Genomic DNA, 18510 nt, shown 5'->3' on the forward strand with positions numbered 1-18510 from the left:
ATATATTGATATTGTATAAATATTTTGGTAAAACATAAAAATTTGTCTAAATTCTTGGGTTGGTATAATAACAAAGTAACGAATAACACTAAACCTTATGAAGTTCTACATTTATAAAACAAAAAATATTCCATTTCACACAAAATATTTATTATATTGTTAAAATGAAAATCTTAAAAAATAATAATAAAATTGTAATCTCACAAGGAAGTAAGTGGGTGCTATGTTATGTTTTTCCGCAATAATTTTTTTTTTGGTTTTATTAAAAAGAATATTTATTTACAAAACAAAGTAATTGCCAAATATACTAGCACACGCAATGGAAAGGAATACCGTTTTCCTATTGCTTGATATAGTTCGATTGACAATTATCTATATAAAACGAGTAAACTTTTAGCGTTTGTTAACGAAGCAAAGGGATGGTGAAGAATCGAGAAGTGATTCTTGGAAGATTGACAAGCCTCTGTTGCGGCAGCAACCGTATAATATCGCCAGGTCCACTTTTTCTATGTGTTTAAAGTAATATAAAACACTTTGACAAAAAATAAAAATATGGACCATTTAATTGTGGCAAGATAGCGTATATTGCGGTTAGTTGACAGAAAATAAGCAGGGCAAGTCCTTTTGTTTTCTTTTTATAATAACAATGTAATTACCAATTAAACCAACACATTTCATTAAAACCCTGACAAATGTTTTTATAGTTGTCACGTCGAATATCTTAATTGAGACGATATAACGCAGAAATGCGTCCAAAATTAAAATCAATAGCATTTTAATGATACATTGAATCAGAAAGATCATTATCGTGATTTATAATCGATGCATCTTGTTCTATGAAAATTATTTTGCTCTATGTACTTTTATCGTGACAATTATTGTATATAATTGCAGTATATAATATTTTACTGACCTACAAAATTCTTCTACATCATGCAATATTATTAATATCTGAATAATAATCCATGTATTCTCCATTTTCTTTTCTTGTAAAATTTTAACTCGACATAAATAACAGATAAATGTAAAACAGTATTTCTATTAAAATTGTTGGTACAAAGAAACATTTTCTCGTATTACAAAATTATATACAGGGTGTATGAAAAAGTTCATGTCTTCCAAGATATTTCAAAGAAATTAGGTTTTAAAGGAGGGAAAAAACCGTTAAATGTAAAAATTGTAGAATTCAGATTTGCAGAGGCAGTCGATGGTGACCTTGATTTTAACATCAAATTCTGAAGTCATTTCAAGGTTAAAATTATTTTCCAACAAAAATCCTATAGTTATGTGTTGTCGAACAAAATAAAAAATACAGAAGTTATCACGTTCAAACAGTAGAATGATAGTTTTAGTCGAAAAAATGATTTGACCTTGAAACGACCCCTAAATTTCATCAAAGATCAAGATCAAGAAAAAGGTCACCGTCACCATCGCCATCAAGTAAGCATTTCTGTCTGAACTTTACAACTTTTGTATTTAATTTTTTTTTAGAACCTAACCGTTTTAAGATATTTAGGTGTTCCGACCCTTTTTATATACCTTGTATGTTGATATGGTAGCATAAACCGAAAAAATGAATGAAAATAAATAACATTCAGTCAGACAAATGAACTTGCGATGGAGGAAAGAAATACAATGTAAAGTTAGATCGTACGGTGTTGTTATACCATATTTAAAAACAATCTTACCTCCCGCGGTAACTTTCATTTTCCTTTAAAATTATAGTCCGAATATTCATTATTTTATAAAGGTAAGAATACCATAATTATTGTTACTTTCCTATTTAAGTATAACTATACATATTAAGTGTTCTCATAAATATCCATGTATATGTATATGTTTCGTAATAGTTTGTTCCATTCCTTTTTTATGAATTAATGCTGTTATATTACAGACGTCTAGATACCGACATCAAATTTCACAATCCTCACTTACTCTTATGTTTTTAGATAAATCTGAGCAATGTTTAGTAATTTTATAATATAATATTATTTAATGCATATTCATCTAAGAATAATTTGTTTTTTAAACAACGAAGAAAAATATACAATTCTTGTACTAGTTCTTTTGAAAATCGAACATGTTAATTAAGAATATTTTTAAACTTTTAATTAAACGAGAAAAATCTTTGTACATACAATAATATTTCAAAATGTGTCTTAATAGTTTCACCATTGCACAAATTTTTGTTGGTTAAATCAATGAAAATTATTTATTTTATTCTTTTAACCTTCTATGCATGCTCAATTCATCTCTTTAAAAGCGTTTTTCATCCAAGACTCGTGGAAATTCCTTTCTTTGTCTGTATCATCCATTAATTAATCACTACTTGGTTCATTAAATGTCTTCCATTTGTACAATTCACAATTCGTCTTATAATAAAAGTATCATCTTATTAGTTGTTTTAACAGTTTAAAATAGTTGAAATACATTGAAATTATATCATAAAAATAATATGTTGGCGGTATTTCAGCTATATCCGGAATTAATGATTGTTCGCTACTTATACTGTACAAATGTATGACACGATCAGGACCGGATTAAGATTTCTAAGGCCCGAGGGCTATCAAACCTTTAAGCGTGGTCTTCTCGGTTGGCTAGCCTGGTTCAAAAATTTGGAATTTATTCTAAATAAAAGTAAATAATATTTAATCGAAGACGTATATTGGGGTTCCGTGCAAAGTGGGGCCCGGAGCTATAACTTCCCTTACACCTACCCTTAATCCGGTACTGGATGCGATTACCAAAGATGCTTGTTAACCTTTTGAAGTACATTTAATTTTGTTTTCTAACGATATTAAATCCAAATATAAAGATACATTTTTTGGTTGATATTATCGATCTTCAAAAGAAGGGAAAGAAGCTGTCACCAATTCGATTTTTATTCGTTTTGGAATATTATGATATGGCGAAAAATTATTATGGTTGGAAATTTAACTTTCATGTACTTCAAAAGGTTAAGATACATGTTTACATAACAAATTTAAAATTTTATTATATAGTTAACGTTATGTAGATTTACGGAATTAAAAATTCTTCAGATACACACGTATGATTACTCACAATCAGTTGGAATCAGTGAAACGACGATTAAATAAGTATTAGCAATGTAGTACCTTATACGGTAATAGCGCAAACCAAACAACGTATTTTACTGTTTTTCTAGTTAACTAGTTAACTATAATTACACAGTTCAAATTTCAAAACTTCGAAATTTAAGTTTCAAAGTTTTCGAAATTACCAATCACAAATCTTAAATTTCAAAGCTTTAAAATTTTTATTCTACAGTTTCAAAATTAAAATTTTTAAGTTTTAAAATGTATAGTTTCAAACTTCTTAAATCCAAATTTTAGGTTGCTGAATTTATAGTCCTAAAAATATTAACCCTTGAACAGTGGAGCCTGGGTCAATCGAGACCCAAACTTACAAAATGTATATATGTATACAAGGACATTAACCTAAAGTTAAATGTATAATTTTGAAACGAGAGTGTTTCATATACTGGAAGAATAATTTTCAGAGGAAGAATGTAAAATTTAAAAATGAAAATAATATAAAAATACAAAATTAAATGAAAATTGGGGCCATCTCCATGGTCCACCGTCCAAGGGTTAATAGTAAAATAAGAAGTGGGACACTTCCCATTGAGATGCCTGCCATGTTCAGTACTGTACATATAGAAATTGTGATAATATACAGATGCAAACGTCAAATAAAATATTAATTTCTTTTTTATTGTCATATAATCGCTTACCTAATTATTAACAATACGGCATTTGGTTCATGCTATTTGTGTATATTCATAGTAACTTTCAAATAAGATTCCACAAAAATCATATTATATACTTTATACGATATTAATTTTGTAATACCATATATCCATTTATAAAATAATAAATGTAAAATTCTTGCAAATGTTGTGCGTTCGCAATCAGTTACGACTAAATTACCCCATATGTTATTAAAAATCTAATACTTTAAGTTAAGCGCATCATTATAACTTAGCATGAAAAAATAATTGTTAAGTGACAGAATGTACTAATTAAATAAAAACGACGAATCCGTCCATAGGGATTTTCTTAGATCATAAACATCTAACTTTTATGCTTTGAAAGCTAAGTAACCATGATGCATAGGAATAAAAATTGATTAAAAAAGATTCAATTTGTAAAATTCATGATCAAGAGCGCCATAGAAAAATATAAATCAGCGATATATTTATAATAATTTAGATCCTCTTTTTTTTACAAATAACACAACATATTAAGAACACCCGCCATAGCAATAATTATGTTAGCATTATTATCGATACAGAATCCAGTACGGTACTTAAATATATAATCTTACATGTCCCATCTTTAAAAGATTCATTTAATTAGAAATTAGACTTAATATAACAATTCAGAACATTGATTAAAAGTAATTTAAGATAATTATTAATTTATCAGACATAAGTAATAAAATTAGAAATATTAAAATAATAGAAAAAGATAGCATAGATACCGAATTTATAAAATTTAAATACTTTTAATACACATAATATGAAGTTTTATCAATGGAATAAGTTTCATAAATCAAGGTAAAATAAATGAAATAAATAAAAATGTATGCATATAGGATTTTTCATGTTTCTTCCGTTAAATCAGGCATGCACACGAAATTGTCCAAGGAACATCCCGAGTACTCGCGGGTTACTTTGGGCGCTCGTGTCCATTTTACTACTTGCTATTCATACTTAGGTTAGATGAAGTACTTATACTGGGTTCAATACCGATTAGTCTATAAAAGGTTCACCAATGTCCAGCAGGTGATTGTAAATATTTCTTAGAAACGCTTGAATAACAAAGTCGCAATAACGCGGATTGAAATGACTCAGAAACAAACGTCCCAAAACGACAAATATAAAGTATTTATATAAAATCAACTTTCACATATTCGAATCTCAAATATTTCACAGCGATGATCGCTCGGTATTGAGCAACTTCTTCATTGTGTTTTACAATTGTAAACTTAATACTCCACCAAAGATACTCAAGACACCTTATACTCTTCTGGAGATATTTACACCATTTAGTTTCTCTAGTGGAAAATTCAAGAAATATGCAATATTATAAGATTTATATTTTGAAATCACAGTTTTTTCTTTTTTCTTTCTTTTACTTACTTTAAAAAATAAGTATAATAATACAAGTCTAAAGAGAATACAATTAACTATAGCTCCTTATGTATTGAATTAAATTACATTTATAACTGTGTCAAAGTTATCTCTAATTTTAATAGTTAATTTTTTTAATATTCTCTTTTATTTTTTTAAATTTTCAACACAAGTTGTTTGTTATTACTCTATATTAACGTGATACTGCAATTAAACATTAAAAGAACATTTAGTGTAAATCTTAGATATATAGATATATATTATGTAGGCAATAATGATTTCAGTATTTTAGAAAATTATATATAAAAAAATCAAAAATTTATACAAATTATATTTTAAATACAAAAAAGTAAAAAGAAATTCGACTGTCATAATTTTATTGAAATATGAAGTAAATATTATGAAAAAAAGAAAAAAAAAGCTTAAACTGATGTATCTTTATTCGATCACTGTGACTTCGAACGTCTGATGTTAACACTAGGAACTAAGATTTTACATTTGTTTATACTGTCACATATTAAAATAGAATACTTATGCATAGTATTATCGCTATAGAATAAAATCATGCAAACATATAATTTAAGAATTATTTTTCCAACCTTTGGTAGATCATTATGCAAAATCAGAAAATCCATGAAATAATTTTCTTGCATATATGCTTTCAACGATTAGGCTCTGTTACTTCATTGAATAAAGGTGTCAATGAATCAACATCTTGCAATCCATCAAAATTACTAAGTGGGTCTAAATCGTTCGTTTCCGTATCAGTTTCTCCTAGAAAATTAGCTTCGAGTAAATCCACAACGTTCCTACACAAACTGATAGAAGTAGATTCATTTACAGATTCATTGTGTAAGTTTAAAGAGTTCAAAGTGGGACTTGAAAGTATCGGTTCGTTAGTCTCCTGATAAGTTTCTTGCGACTGAACTGTATGCAACGGTGTAGAAGGATATGATCTTGATCCATTACTATCTTCAGTATAAGATGGTGCGTATGCACACACTGACACAGGTAGCGGTGTATTAGGATAAGAACGCGACTGTATTATTTTCTGTAAGGTTCCACCTTCTGGAACATTCAGTACATTCGACGAATCCAGCATATCCTCTTCTGACAGGCTTAGATTTGAATTTGGTAGAGCACCCAACACTATTGAATTATTTTCTATCAGGCTTTCCTCTGTAGGTTGCTCTGGTAAAATCTCTAAACTTTGTGTCCCTTCTACGTTCAAAATATTTAATATATTCGTTATATTTTCAGATGTAATTTCCTTATCACTCATTAAGAAATGTTGATCGTCCGATATGAAATTTGGATCGACATCGTCGAGTAAGTACGCTGAAGTTCCTTCTGATTGACCTATCGATCCGAAATCGTTAAACTCGCTAGGTACTGGTGTAGGTGCTACAGAACTGCTTGTAGACGGATTAAAACTGTGACTTTGAAACGAAGGTAAACAGTGTTGTGTCGAGATAGGTGACATTAATGCAGGATTAACCATCCTGTGTAATGGAACTGATTGTGATCTATAAAGTTCATTGGAAAACTGTTTATTGTTATGAAATAATTCGCTAATTTCTTGATCAGGTTGGCTTTTCCGGTAAACATTTTTTATTTCCTGCAAATTTTCTTGACTCGGATAGTTAATAAGTAATTGTTTCTGTGGTGCTAGATCAGAAGATAAAAATGCAGCGCACTGTGATCCTTGTCCTTCTTTTTTTGGTATAACAGAAATTTGCATGGTACCACTATCAACCTGTACTTCCGACGATTTCGTAGAAATCAACGGTAATTGTGGCGTAGACGATGTTTGCCTAATTATATCCGGACCACTGGTGGGAACAACGAAGGTATCGTTTTTATTAGTATAAGGCATACTACAGGATATCGAACGCGACAACGATTTATGAGCACGCACTCTGAAACTACTCGTTTGCAAATTACTTCTGGAACGTGGTACTGGTGTATTCCGAGGTGAAACAAACGGACTGGCGTTTGCTGAATTTGATTTAGAAGCGCGGCCATTAATGGGTGAATGCGGACCAGGCGATATTGGTGTGAAATTAAATATTCGACGACGAGTGTTTGGACTTTGCGGAACTCTATTAGTAATGACATTTGAATCTTGCACATGTTCTACAACGTTCGTTTCAAAACTGACCCTACGCCTCGTATTATTTTGATTCGAATGATTCAGCAATGTTGGTAATATTAAATTATGCTTTTGAGTTATCTCACGTTTGTCTACGTTTTGCCTAATAATAGCAGCAGGTAATACATCACTGGATGCGTGTACAGTTCCTGCTTTTAAATTTTGTTGTAAAATTAATCTTAATTGTGAAACTTTATCAGATCTTGATACTTGTTCATCGATAGCGATACCATTAGCTTCTACATCAGAACTCGATGAATTACTTTGTTGAAAATACTGTAATAATTCTTCTTCCTGCTCCTGGGAATTGTTACCTCCGTTTAAATAATCGTCCAAAGCATCCGATTCGATCGAGCCAAGTTTCTCGGTTTTATCAACGTTTTCTTGCAATAATCGAATCTGATCTTTCGTTAAAACTGTAGAATCTTCGGTTGTGTTTGAACTACGATCAAAATTGCTAGGATAATTGTTTACTTTAATGCAACTTTTGGAACATGTTGACGATTCGATATCACAGTTTTTAGTAGGCTGATTGTCGACAGCCTCGTTTCCTTTGCACTTGGTAGATTTCAAATTACTACCTAGTATCACCGATATTTTTCCAGGACGTTGTATCGATGTAAGTTTAGGCAACAACATATTGGAATGCTCTACATTCTCTTGTATCAACTGCTCTGTAAGTTTTGTTTGTTTTTCAGGGCTTGTTTCTGATGATTGATTCAATACAACTGGATTGGCACGCTTTCTGGAATTTTTGGATTTGATATCACGCTGTGTATTCGTACAGTTGGTCGTTATACTAGGACTGCTATTCTGTATGTCTTCGATCGATTGTACCACTATATTATCACAGTTGGATTCCAAGGAGATGTTAGATGGCTGACTATTAGCTTTAACAATTTTTTTCTGCCTATTTGTTACTACAGCAGATAAACTTATTTTAGTTAATGCATTTTGCCCACTTGATGGATTTGTACCTTGAGATGACTGAATGAATTTTAGTTTCTTATTTCCTTTAGATACCCCCATTTTATTATCAACAGTCTTCTCTTTGTTCTGATTCTGAAATATTATCACACTTATAATCAATACATATAAAATCATTTTAATAATTAATAAAATATTCCTTGTTTATTTAAATATATTATGTTTTTGAAACATAATTTTCTACCTGTATAATAGTATCAAGATGACGATGCTTTTGATCCCTTATATGTTCTCGCTGCTGTAATTTTCGTTGCAATTGTAATTGTGCTTCTCTGAGTTTTCCAGATTTCCCACTTATGGGTGTTATATGCAAATCTGTACTCGATTCTGTACAGAAAACATCGTTTTTAATTTATATATAAATATATGTGTAGTGTATATATATATATATACATTAAGTACATGAAAATCAACAAACCTTTATTTGTCGATGAATTAGAATTTCCTGAACCACATAATATACATACAGCAGAAAGAGATCGAGTATCAACACAAAGATTATCAACGAGATGACGTGCTAAGGCACTCAAAGTTGGAAATTTTAAACCCAACAGGTTTTCTGCCCATTCTCTGATCAGCGTAGAAGCAGCTCCTAACATTTCTTCAGTAATATTTTCATCTACTTCATCACCCTAAAAAATTGAATGGTTTAAAGTGCAAGTAATTAACGTCCATAAAGGTAAGTGTTCCAAATTATATGATTTTTCAAACATATTGTAAACTTAATTACTTTCAATTTCAATATAAAATATACATATGAATTAATTGAATAAATCTTTTTCAATCATAAAATAATTTACATGTTGTAGAAACGAGTTATTTAAAATGTTTTAATTATAGTCTTATATCTCACAATTTGAGTGCCAGATATATCAGGCAATGTTGGAGGATCCAACTTCACTCTTTTACGCATTCCAGCATAACAATAACGTGAATTGCCTCGGGTGCCCAATCTGCGTGGTCGAACTCTGGGATATACTTGTTTCATAACTTTTCCAAAATCAGCAGTTGATAAAGGTTTCATAGAATTTCGTGTACAATACATACTGTAAGTAAATTGAACAAATTTAAAAAAATAATTCCTTCTATAATTTATTGTTAACGATGTATATAAATCCTGAAGGAAAATTTACTGTATTATAACACATCGATACTACATAGTTTATCAAGAATTCACATAATGATTATTTAAACAGACTGTATCCAAAATGCTTACTTATATTCTTCGTAAACTTCTTGTTTTGGTAATGAAACATCTGGATCTTCTTCCAAATGCGTTTTAATCCACATGATAGTTTGATGAATTTCATAACGGTTTCCTAGCGGATTCAATGGTTGTCTTAAAGGATCAACAGTTGCCCCGCTATTGGTCAATGATAATGGAAGTTTCAGGTACAACAACAATTTTTCTTCTATTTTCAGTTGTTCAATTTGTGAAAAAATTTCTTGAATATGTGTTTTTGATTCTTCACTGCGCACAAAAATTAATAAAGGTATTATCATCAATAATCTTTTATTTATTTTCATTAAAGTAATAAAACAAAAATATTTTACAATTTTCTTTTATTGAAAAACACAACAGAATCATAAAAATATATCATAACACATTTAATATAAATCTATATACAGAATGTTCTAACAAATTTTACAATAGTATCAGCAAATATATTTTCCTTGTTTTTAGTGTTATAAATGTTTTGTGTCTAAGAACTGTACTATGTAGCAGAAATTATAATATAATAATAACGAAAACAAATTAGAAACGTATTCATTTTTTGCAATATATTTGTTTTCAATTAAATTTATTTTTAATTCACATGAAGAATAATTGTTCTCCAATCATTTATACTTTTCTTTATTAGAATAATTATTATTGTTTCAAACATTTATCATATAGTCTGAAACCTTTAAAATTTGTTTCAATTTAATTTTTGCTATTATAAAATGTATGAATATCAAAGTATTCTTTTTTTTAATGCAAAAAGGATTTTAGTATTTGTATCTGCTTTTAGTTTATGTTTTAATAAACTAATATAACACTTCTTGTATTTAATATACTTTTTACATATCTTCACAAAAATTAACCTGCAAACTATGAAGTATCAAATGTTTGACTTTTTTTCTTAATATTCATTACTGTTGAAAACTGTTTGAAAAAAGTGAAAAACAAGAAAAATATTTTAATTGTTGATTCTATATGAACAAATTTTTTTATTCTTCAAATATATTTTCATTTAATAAATTAATACTTTTAAAGCATACAATATGTACTATTTTGTATTTTTTCCTTCTCTTCTCATTTTCCACGATATTTAATACTCCGCGAAGTTAAATGTTCATTTCATTTCAAGATATTAATCATTTATAAAATAATATCATGAAAGTTTTATCTTGATATAATGTTACTTCTTTAATAAATAAGACAACAATTTTGTAATATACATCATACTAGTATAAATTCTTTGAAAAGAAATTTATTTCTTTGTAATGAAGTATTAGTTTCTCTTTTTTCAAACGGGGACAGGTGTGTGCAGGGGAGATAGTGATAGCGCGCGCGTTTGAGAGAGCGAGAGAGAGAAAAAGATATTACATTAACCTGATGCTATCCTCAATTAGGAGCCGAATTTTGTCGCACTTGGTTGTTCCATGATTTGTTAAGGCCGTGAACTTGGCCGCGATAATATCTTGAAGTAGGTCGTCGTCGTGGAAGCCGTTTGAAAATTTGCCGGTAGCCAGCCGCTGATTTGACTGTAACTGTTTGTTATTGTCATTAATACCGGCATTATTACTACCTTCACCATTCTCAGGAGAAACGTCAGTTCGTTCCTTCTTGATTCGTTTACCGTCGAACGCGCTTTCGTCGACATTAAGCTCGATTCTCGCGGGTGACTTGCTAACGCAGGGCTTCGTTCGATCATGGTTATCAGTATTCATTGTACCCCGTCACCGGAGACGCTTTTATAATTATGTGTGTAAAAATTTATCACCACCCGCTGGACGCGAGCACCCTACCATTTTGTCAAAGACAGCTGGACTATTTGTTAGCATTGCACTCCCAGTGATTGCACATAAGCGCCATTTGAGACCCTCCACTCGCGCGGACTGACAAGTCGCCGAAGTGCATACAGTATGAAAATAACCGGATATTTGTCATACCGCTCTTATACACAGCATTTTGCCCGTGATTAGTGGCATAAACAATTTCAACGGAACGAACTTATGCGCAGCCCATCATGAATTTCAAATCGAGGATTAGTGGACGGTCTACCACGCAACGAAAACTTCAGCACTTTGCGCGTTCTTCAATTACCATAGATTGTGTTTTATATTAAGAGTATATCGCTTCAGTTTCTTTCATATCAGGTCGCGTTCTCACTGAATTCACAATTTCATTTAACAATAAAACAACTATCATTGATAAACTTTGTTCTCAATTTTTAATCCTTAAACTGTATAATTATATTTGGTATATTTTTATACAACTTTTGAAAGTTATTGAAAATTCAGTTAAATAATAATAGCATTATTTAATGATTATAAGAATTTTATGAATTATTTTTAAATATGTCGTATTTCTTATTGGGCATTTTCATTATATGTACATATGCATATATCATATACATATATAATTATTGGTTTAAATACATACATATTTGTATGTATGTATGTATGTATATTCGTTAAATATATTCAATAATGTGATTGGTTAATATTAACAGTTTGAATAGCTACAAACGGTCTGTATATGTATAATATATACATATATATATATATATATATATATATATATATATATATATATATATATATATTTTTTTTTTTTATTTATACAAAATATGTATTTTCTTTATTATATAATCGCGAACATAAAAAAATTATTTCATATTAAAAAAGCACATATAAAGTTTTACAATATATAAACAAGAATAATATTGTTTTATATATATATGTAAATACAGGATGTCCCAGTATTGATGGTACAAATGTGAAGGGGATTATGTATACATGAGAAAATTAGTCGAAAATATGAAATACAATTTTCTCATTTGAAGCTTTGTTTTTGAAAAAATCAACTGTGAATCTTCTTCGAGTATCTAACTACATCGTGATTGATCGAATTTCTATGCAAATCATATTTCATAGGTTTATTGGTAATAATAAATCATATAATTTTGAAGATTTACTTTATAACTGTAGAAATTGTTGAAAATGTTGGCCACCGTACTGCATATACAACTGTACTTTCCGAATTATGCTATATTAAACGATACTGATTTTCTCGAAAACAAGGCCTCCAAGTAAAAAATTTATTCCATATTTTCGACTCATTTTTTCATGTGGAATCACCCTCATCATGGTTGTACCATCAATACTGGGACACCTTGTACATACATACATACATGTAGTACTGCTTTATTTTGTACCAAATCATATTTAATTACTCTTGAGCAAATTTTGAATTAATTATACAGTATTAAAATATTAAAGATGTTTCTGGGATGATTGCAAAATTAGTAAAACTGAGAATTGCTTGTTTTATTCTCTAAATTCAAATGGTTTAATTCATTTTGATTAGTGATGTACTATTTAACACCGTATTTAACATTTCATGTTGTATGCATACATACAATTGTATATACCTCTTGGAAGTAATAATTTATTATTAGTTTTTAACATCATTTTTTATAAATTTTTACATGTTATCACTAATACGTTTACCATTCGTTTTGACAGTCTGATGTCGAGTAATGTCAAATAAATCTTTATACCAAGAAGAAGTCATGTCACGCGGTCTTTAAGTTTGAAAAGAAATAATTATCAAATACTTATTTCGTAAACGTATAATATAAACTAATTTACATTTAACTTTGGTAAGTATTATGCTGTTAATAAGAAAATTTTCTTTTTTATATATTTTTCGTAATGAAATACACTGATGTTATTCGTGTTTAACCTCTTATAGACCATAAATAACTATGCTAAGGATGTTAAGCATACCTCCAAGTTCTTATTTAAATCAATTTGGATTACAAAAGTATTCAAAATATTACAACTTTTGTTTGAAAAGAAATATTACATCTAGTACTATAAAATATAAAGCAGGTTTAATTGAAAATGAAGTTAATAAATTTCAAGAAGGACAAGTTATTCATGGTTTTATCGTGGATAAAATTGCAATGGTGGATGAAGTGCATCTAAATGCAATAGAATTGACTCATTTGGGTACTGGGGCACAATATTTACATTTAGCAAGAGACGATAGCAACAATGTATTTTCAATTGCATTTCGTACACCTCCAAAAGATTCTACAGGAGTACCTCACATTTTGGAACATATTACCCTTTGTGGTAGTAAAAGGTATCCATGTAGAGATCCATTCTTCAAAATGCTAAGAAGATCATTAGCTACTTTTATGAATGCTATGACAGGACCTGATTACACTGTATATCCATTTTCTACACAAAACTCAAAAGATTATAGAAATCTACAATCTGTATACTTAGATTCAGTATTTAAACCGCTTTTGAAAGAACTTGATTTTAAACAAGAAGGCTGGAGATTAGAACATGAAGATGTTCATGATAAAAATTCACCTATCATTTTTAAAGGAGTAGTTTTCAACGAAATGAAAGGTGTTTTCAATGAAAATCAAACGATATTTGCCGAACAATTATTGAATAAAATTCTACCTAGTCATACCTATTCTGTAATTTCTGGAGGAGATCCTCTTGTTATTCCTACTTTAAGATACACTGATCTGTTAAATTTTCATCAAACTCATTATCATCCTTCTAATTCACGATTCTACTCATATGGTAACTTTCCCTTAGACGATCATTTGAAATTTGTTAATGAGCAATACTTGTTTCTAGTAGATAAGATTGACACTTCTGCATCAGAGGTTCCTTCAGAAAAACGTTGGGATAAACCAAGAAAAGAACACGTTGTGTGTAAACCAGATCCCATGATTGCAGATCCTAATCGACAAGGCAGCATAGCTATTGGTTTCTTATGTAATGACATAACAGACATACAGAAAAATTTTGAAATGCATATTTTATCTCAACTTCTTTTGAAAGGTCCAAATTCATCGTTTTATAAATCCTTAGTAGAGTCAAATATAGGAATTGCTTTTGGTCCGATGACAGGCTTCGATTCTCAGTGTAAAGATACAATATTTATTGTAAGTTTACTTGGTGTCAAAGCAGATGATTTTGAGAAGGTAGAAAATATATTTAACGAAACTGTACAGAAAGTTATTAAGGAGGAATTTAGTAAGGATCACGTTGAATCTATTTTACATAGTATTGAACTTCAAACAAAACATCAAACTTCTAGTTTTGGATTACAATTACTTTTTAATTTAACACCATTATGGAATCATAATGGAGATCTCATAAAATCAATAAGAATCAATGAAGCAATTAGAAAATTTAAAGAAAAAATGAATAATAATCCCAAATATCTTCAAGAATTAGTGAAGACATATTTAATGGATAATACTCATAAATTAACATTGACAATGTTGCCATATGAACAATACGATCATGATAAAGCAGTTGCAGAACGTAAATTGTTAGAGTCGAAATTAAAAGAACTTTCTATGGAAGAATTAGAACAAATTTATATCGATGGACAAATTTTACTTCAAGAACAACAAAAACAAGTAGATGTAAATGTTCTTCCTACTTTGAAAATAGAAGATATAAAAGTCGATGTAGAACGTTACAAATTAATGGATACAAAAGTAGTTGATGTTCCTTTACAAGTAGCTACTGAGCCAACAAATGGTGTATGTTATTACCGAGGAATACTTAATACACAAAACTTGGAACCTGAATTAAAAAGTTTATTACCACTTTTCAACAATATTATTTCAAAAATGGGTACAAAAAATTATGATTACAGAAACTTTGATCAGTTAATACGACTAAAAACTGGAGGCTTAAATTTTATGAATCACATTGTAGAACATAAGAATAATTTATTGCAATACGAAGAAGGGGTACTAATAGAATCTTATTGTTTAGATCATAATATAAACGATATGTGGAAATTATGGTTAGAATTGTTTAATAATGTCAAACTGTCTGAAATTGAAAGATTTAAGACGCTTGTTAAAATCAATGCTGCAGATCTGATTAATGGAATTGCAGATTTAGGACACACATATGCAATGAGTAGTGCAGCCAGTTTGGTTTCTCCAGTTATGAAATTCAAAGAAAATTTGTCAGGAATGGAATATGTCTTGAATATGAAAAGAATAGCACAAATACAAGACTTAAGTCCTGTATTAAATGAAATGCAAAAGATATCTAATTATGTCTTAAATAAACAATACTTGAGGTCAGCAATAAATTTATGTGAAAATAGTAAAGACAAGATATTAGAAAGTGTTAATGAATTTTATAGTTCATTAAAGGGTGTACCTAAACATATATATTCTTCCGCATGTAATGAAAATATCGAAATAGGTGATAATGCTATTCACTATGTACTACCATATACAGTAAATTATACAGCTAAAACAATTTTCACTGTACCGTATGCCCATCCAGATTTTGCACCTCTACAAGTACTTGCTAAATTGATTACATCGCTTTATTTACATCCAGAAATTCGAGAGAAAGGTGGAGCATATGGTGGTGGTGCTATGCTATCGTCAGATGGAATCTTTGCATTTTATTCTTACAGAGATCCTAATTCCACTCGGACTTTAGATCTGTTTGATAAAACTTATGACTTTTTGTCAAAACAATCATTAAATCAAAGTGATATCAATGAAGCAAAATTAGGAATATTCCAACGTGTGGATGCACCAGTTTCTCCAAGTAATCGTGGAATGATTAAATTTAAGTATAACATAACAGATAATGACATTCAAGAACAAAGACAACGATTAAAAGGTGTAACTAAAGAGCAACTGATGTATGTTGCTGAAAAATATTTACAGCCTAATCAAAAAAACATTAGAGTAGGACGTGCATTGATTGGACCTATTAATCAGGATTTATTTAATAGACATTCAGAAAATTGGAGAATTGAGAATCAGGAAGAAGAAACTCAAACAAGAGCAGCTGAATAAAATTTGTAATAAAAACATTATTGACATGTTTATATGCACGTACATATGAATGTATGTTTTATACATGTTTGTTTATGTAATTAAATAATTTAAGATTTATGTAGTTTTTGTGTAATAAATATTATAAAAATTGGTAATTATTGAGATTAGGTTACACCTCACCGATTTTGATGAAATTTAAATATGTTGTGAAACTCAACATTTTGAACAACTTTTTCCTATACATATAATCGTCGCTCGGCCTTAGTTTTCGAGATATTTTCGAAAAACTGTAGAAACTAACACATTGAATTCTGGCCATCCGTGTGTGTCCGTGACAACGTACGCATTAGTATGGGATTGCCGCTTTTCTACTGTTTTTGCAGGCAGCAGCACGATGACCGACATCAATATATATATACATATATTACGGGTGGACTTAAAAATTAAATTTAACTAATTTTCATAATTTTGAATCTCAGTATGTGTGTCTAGTCGCCTAACGGCGGCCAGAATATCACTTTACCCTAACCTAACTTAATTCACTGATTAGGTAGAGTAGATTGGGTTAGGTTAGGCTATATTAAATTCCGAGCTGCTATCATAGCTACGATACATTGAAATCATGAATGCAGAAGTACACAAGGTATATATTGGTCATCAGTCGCCGTGCTGTTGCCTGCAAAAACAGTAGAAAAAAGGGCGATCCCATACTAATGCGTATTCCATTCCAGAGAATGGAATAGTTTGATTTCCTGAATTCCTGAAAGACTAATTTATGATAGACCATATCAAATTCGTTGTTTTCGACCAAGTCACGAAGGGTCCTTAAAAGCTATGAAGTCTTTTTCGATATCCTGTCTATTCATGCACTCTAAGAAGGTCGTAAATTTCCTCAAGAGTTGCCTTTTGCCAAGTATGTATTAGGTCTTGTCGTTTCCTATTTTCTCTGGATTCCACGCTTTCTCGTAACACATGTGCGCTGCAACGATATAGCGTCTTGGCGGAGCGCCTCCACTTCCACGTGCTAAGGGCGGACCACAGCCAGGAGAAGGGGCCTACACAGGACGGGGTGGACTCCTCCACCATTGGACGAGGGATGATCCTGAGGGAGTATCCAGGATCCACTAAGGAAGGGATATTGACCGGCATCACGCGAAGATCTCCTCCGCCAAGCGCAGAATGAACAGAATGATTATGTCATCTGAAATCAACGGGTCGTTCTCACGTTCAAAAAGCGCATCTTTGAACTTTATAATTTTTCCACGATTGTTTAATAAATAGTCGAACTTTGAAGCAGTGAACAACAGTTTATTGAATTCATTTTCGCGCCTTGCGAGCAGGGCGCTAAGGCGCCCCACGGGTACCCTTACCCACGTTCTGAAATCCCAAAATTCCCTAAATCACTAAGTCCACACGCAACATAGAATAATTATATTTATAGGTTAGAAAATTAGTTATGAAAACTATAGTGTCTTTTATGAAAGAATAGTATGTAATCCTTTGACTAATAAGTATGGAGTACGGGCCGCCAGTCATCCCCACTTTTCCAATCCTTTGCCAAAGAGTAAGTATAATAAGAGGCGACACTCTGAGAGAGAAACTACTTGTAGAGAGAGACAAAGTGATACATACAACCCATTTAAAGGTCCATTCGGTAATCTTCGTTTTCGACCGTGAACAGTCGTGAACGCGCGACAAGTTTGCATTATGAATTTACGTACATGCTCCAAAAAGCAAGAGTTTATGGCATTTTAGACCGTCATAAACCGGGAATTTCCGTACTTACCTGGCAGGTACCAGGTAGGTACGGAGTGCACTGTGGCTTGGTCATTTCTGTTGGAAACGTACAACCGTGTGGTTTGTATATTTATTAGTTATCGTTCCTTGTTCTGCGATTTTGTTCCGTTTTCTATTTTCTGCTTTGTATTTTCTGTTTTTTAACCGACTTCGAAAAGGAGGAGGTTACTTAATTCGATCAGTATTTTTTTTTTTTTTTTTTTGTGTTCACCGATTACTCCGAGATAGATGGACCAATTGAAACGAAACCTTTTGCATCTTGTAGGGTATGTCTTCCGATTGGTCCCATTAGAAAAAAATTTTTCATTTTTTCATTGTTATTGCAAAATACATGAAGTTTTTAATCTCAA

General features: G+C 30.6%; 3 protein-coding genes across 13 annotated transcripts in view; 2 read left to right on the forward strand and 1 right to left on the reverse strand.

Annotated features, from left to right (window-relative positions):
- YME1L (ATP-dependent zinc metalloprotease YME1L) overlaps positions 1–18510 on the forward strand; it is a 259223-nt gene that overhangs the window by 60022 nt on the left and 180691 nt on the right. The window lies entirely within an intron of this gene.
- On the reverse strand, positions 540–11623 carry LOC117609666 (uncharacterized). 5 transcript variants are annotated; one of them, XR_013062467.1, is made up of 7 exons: positions 10885–11622; positions 9511–9765; positions 9148–9340; positions 8713–8926; positions 8479–8621; positions 5165–8369; positions 540–5079 (listed from the first exon to the last, which is right to left on the reverse strand). XR_013062467.1 is itself a non-coding variant. In XM_034336274.2 (7 exons), the coding sequence occupies exons 1-7, from the start codon at positions 11210–11212 to the stop codon at positions 5817–5819; spliced, it is 3597 nt and encodes a 1198-aa protein (XP_034192165.1). In that variant the 5' UTR covers positions 11213–11623; the 3' UTR covers positions 540–5816. The 5 variants fall into 5 exon arrangements, 4 of the variants coding, with proteins under 4 accessions (XP_034192165.1, XP_034192167.1, XP_034192163.1 ...); XM_034336274.2 differs by having other exon boundaries at positions 540–8369; positions 10885–11048; positions 11138–11623; XM_034336276.2 differs by having other exon boundaries at positions 540–8369; positions 10885–11048; positions 11307–11622.
- On the forward strand, positions 12702–16892 carry LOC117609719 (presequence protease, mitochondrial). 2 transcript variants are annotated; one of them, XM_034336347.2, is made up of 3 exons: positions 12702–12943; positions 13029–13165; positions 13258–16892. In XM_034336347.2, exon 3 carries the CDS (start codon positions 13271–13273, stop codon positions 16379–16381), a length of 3111 nt encoding a protein of 1036 aa, XP_034192238.1. In that variant the 5' UTR covers positions 12702–12943; positions 13029–13165; positions 13258–13270; the 3' UTR covers positions 16382–16892. The 2 variants fall into 2 exon arrangements, with proteins under 2 accessions (XP_034192238.1, XP_034192239.1); XM_034336348.2 differs by lacking the exon at positions 12702–12943 and having other exon boundaries at positions 12950–13165.

The sequence above is a fragment of the Osmia lignaria genome, chromosome 7, assembly GCF_051020975.1.
Source record: "Osmia lignaria lignaria isolate PbOS001 chromosome 7, iyOsmLign1, whole genome shotgun sequence".
NCBI classification, from domain to species: Eukaryota; Metazoa; Arthropoda; class Insecta; order Hymenoptera; family Megachilidae; genus Osmia; species Osmia lignaria.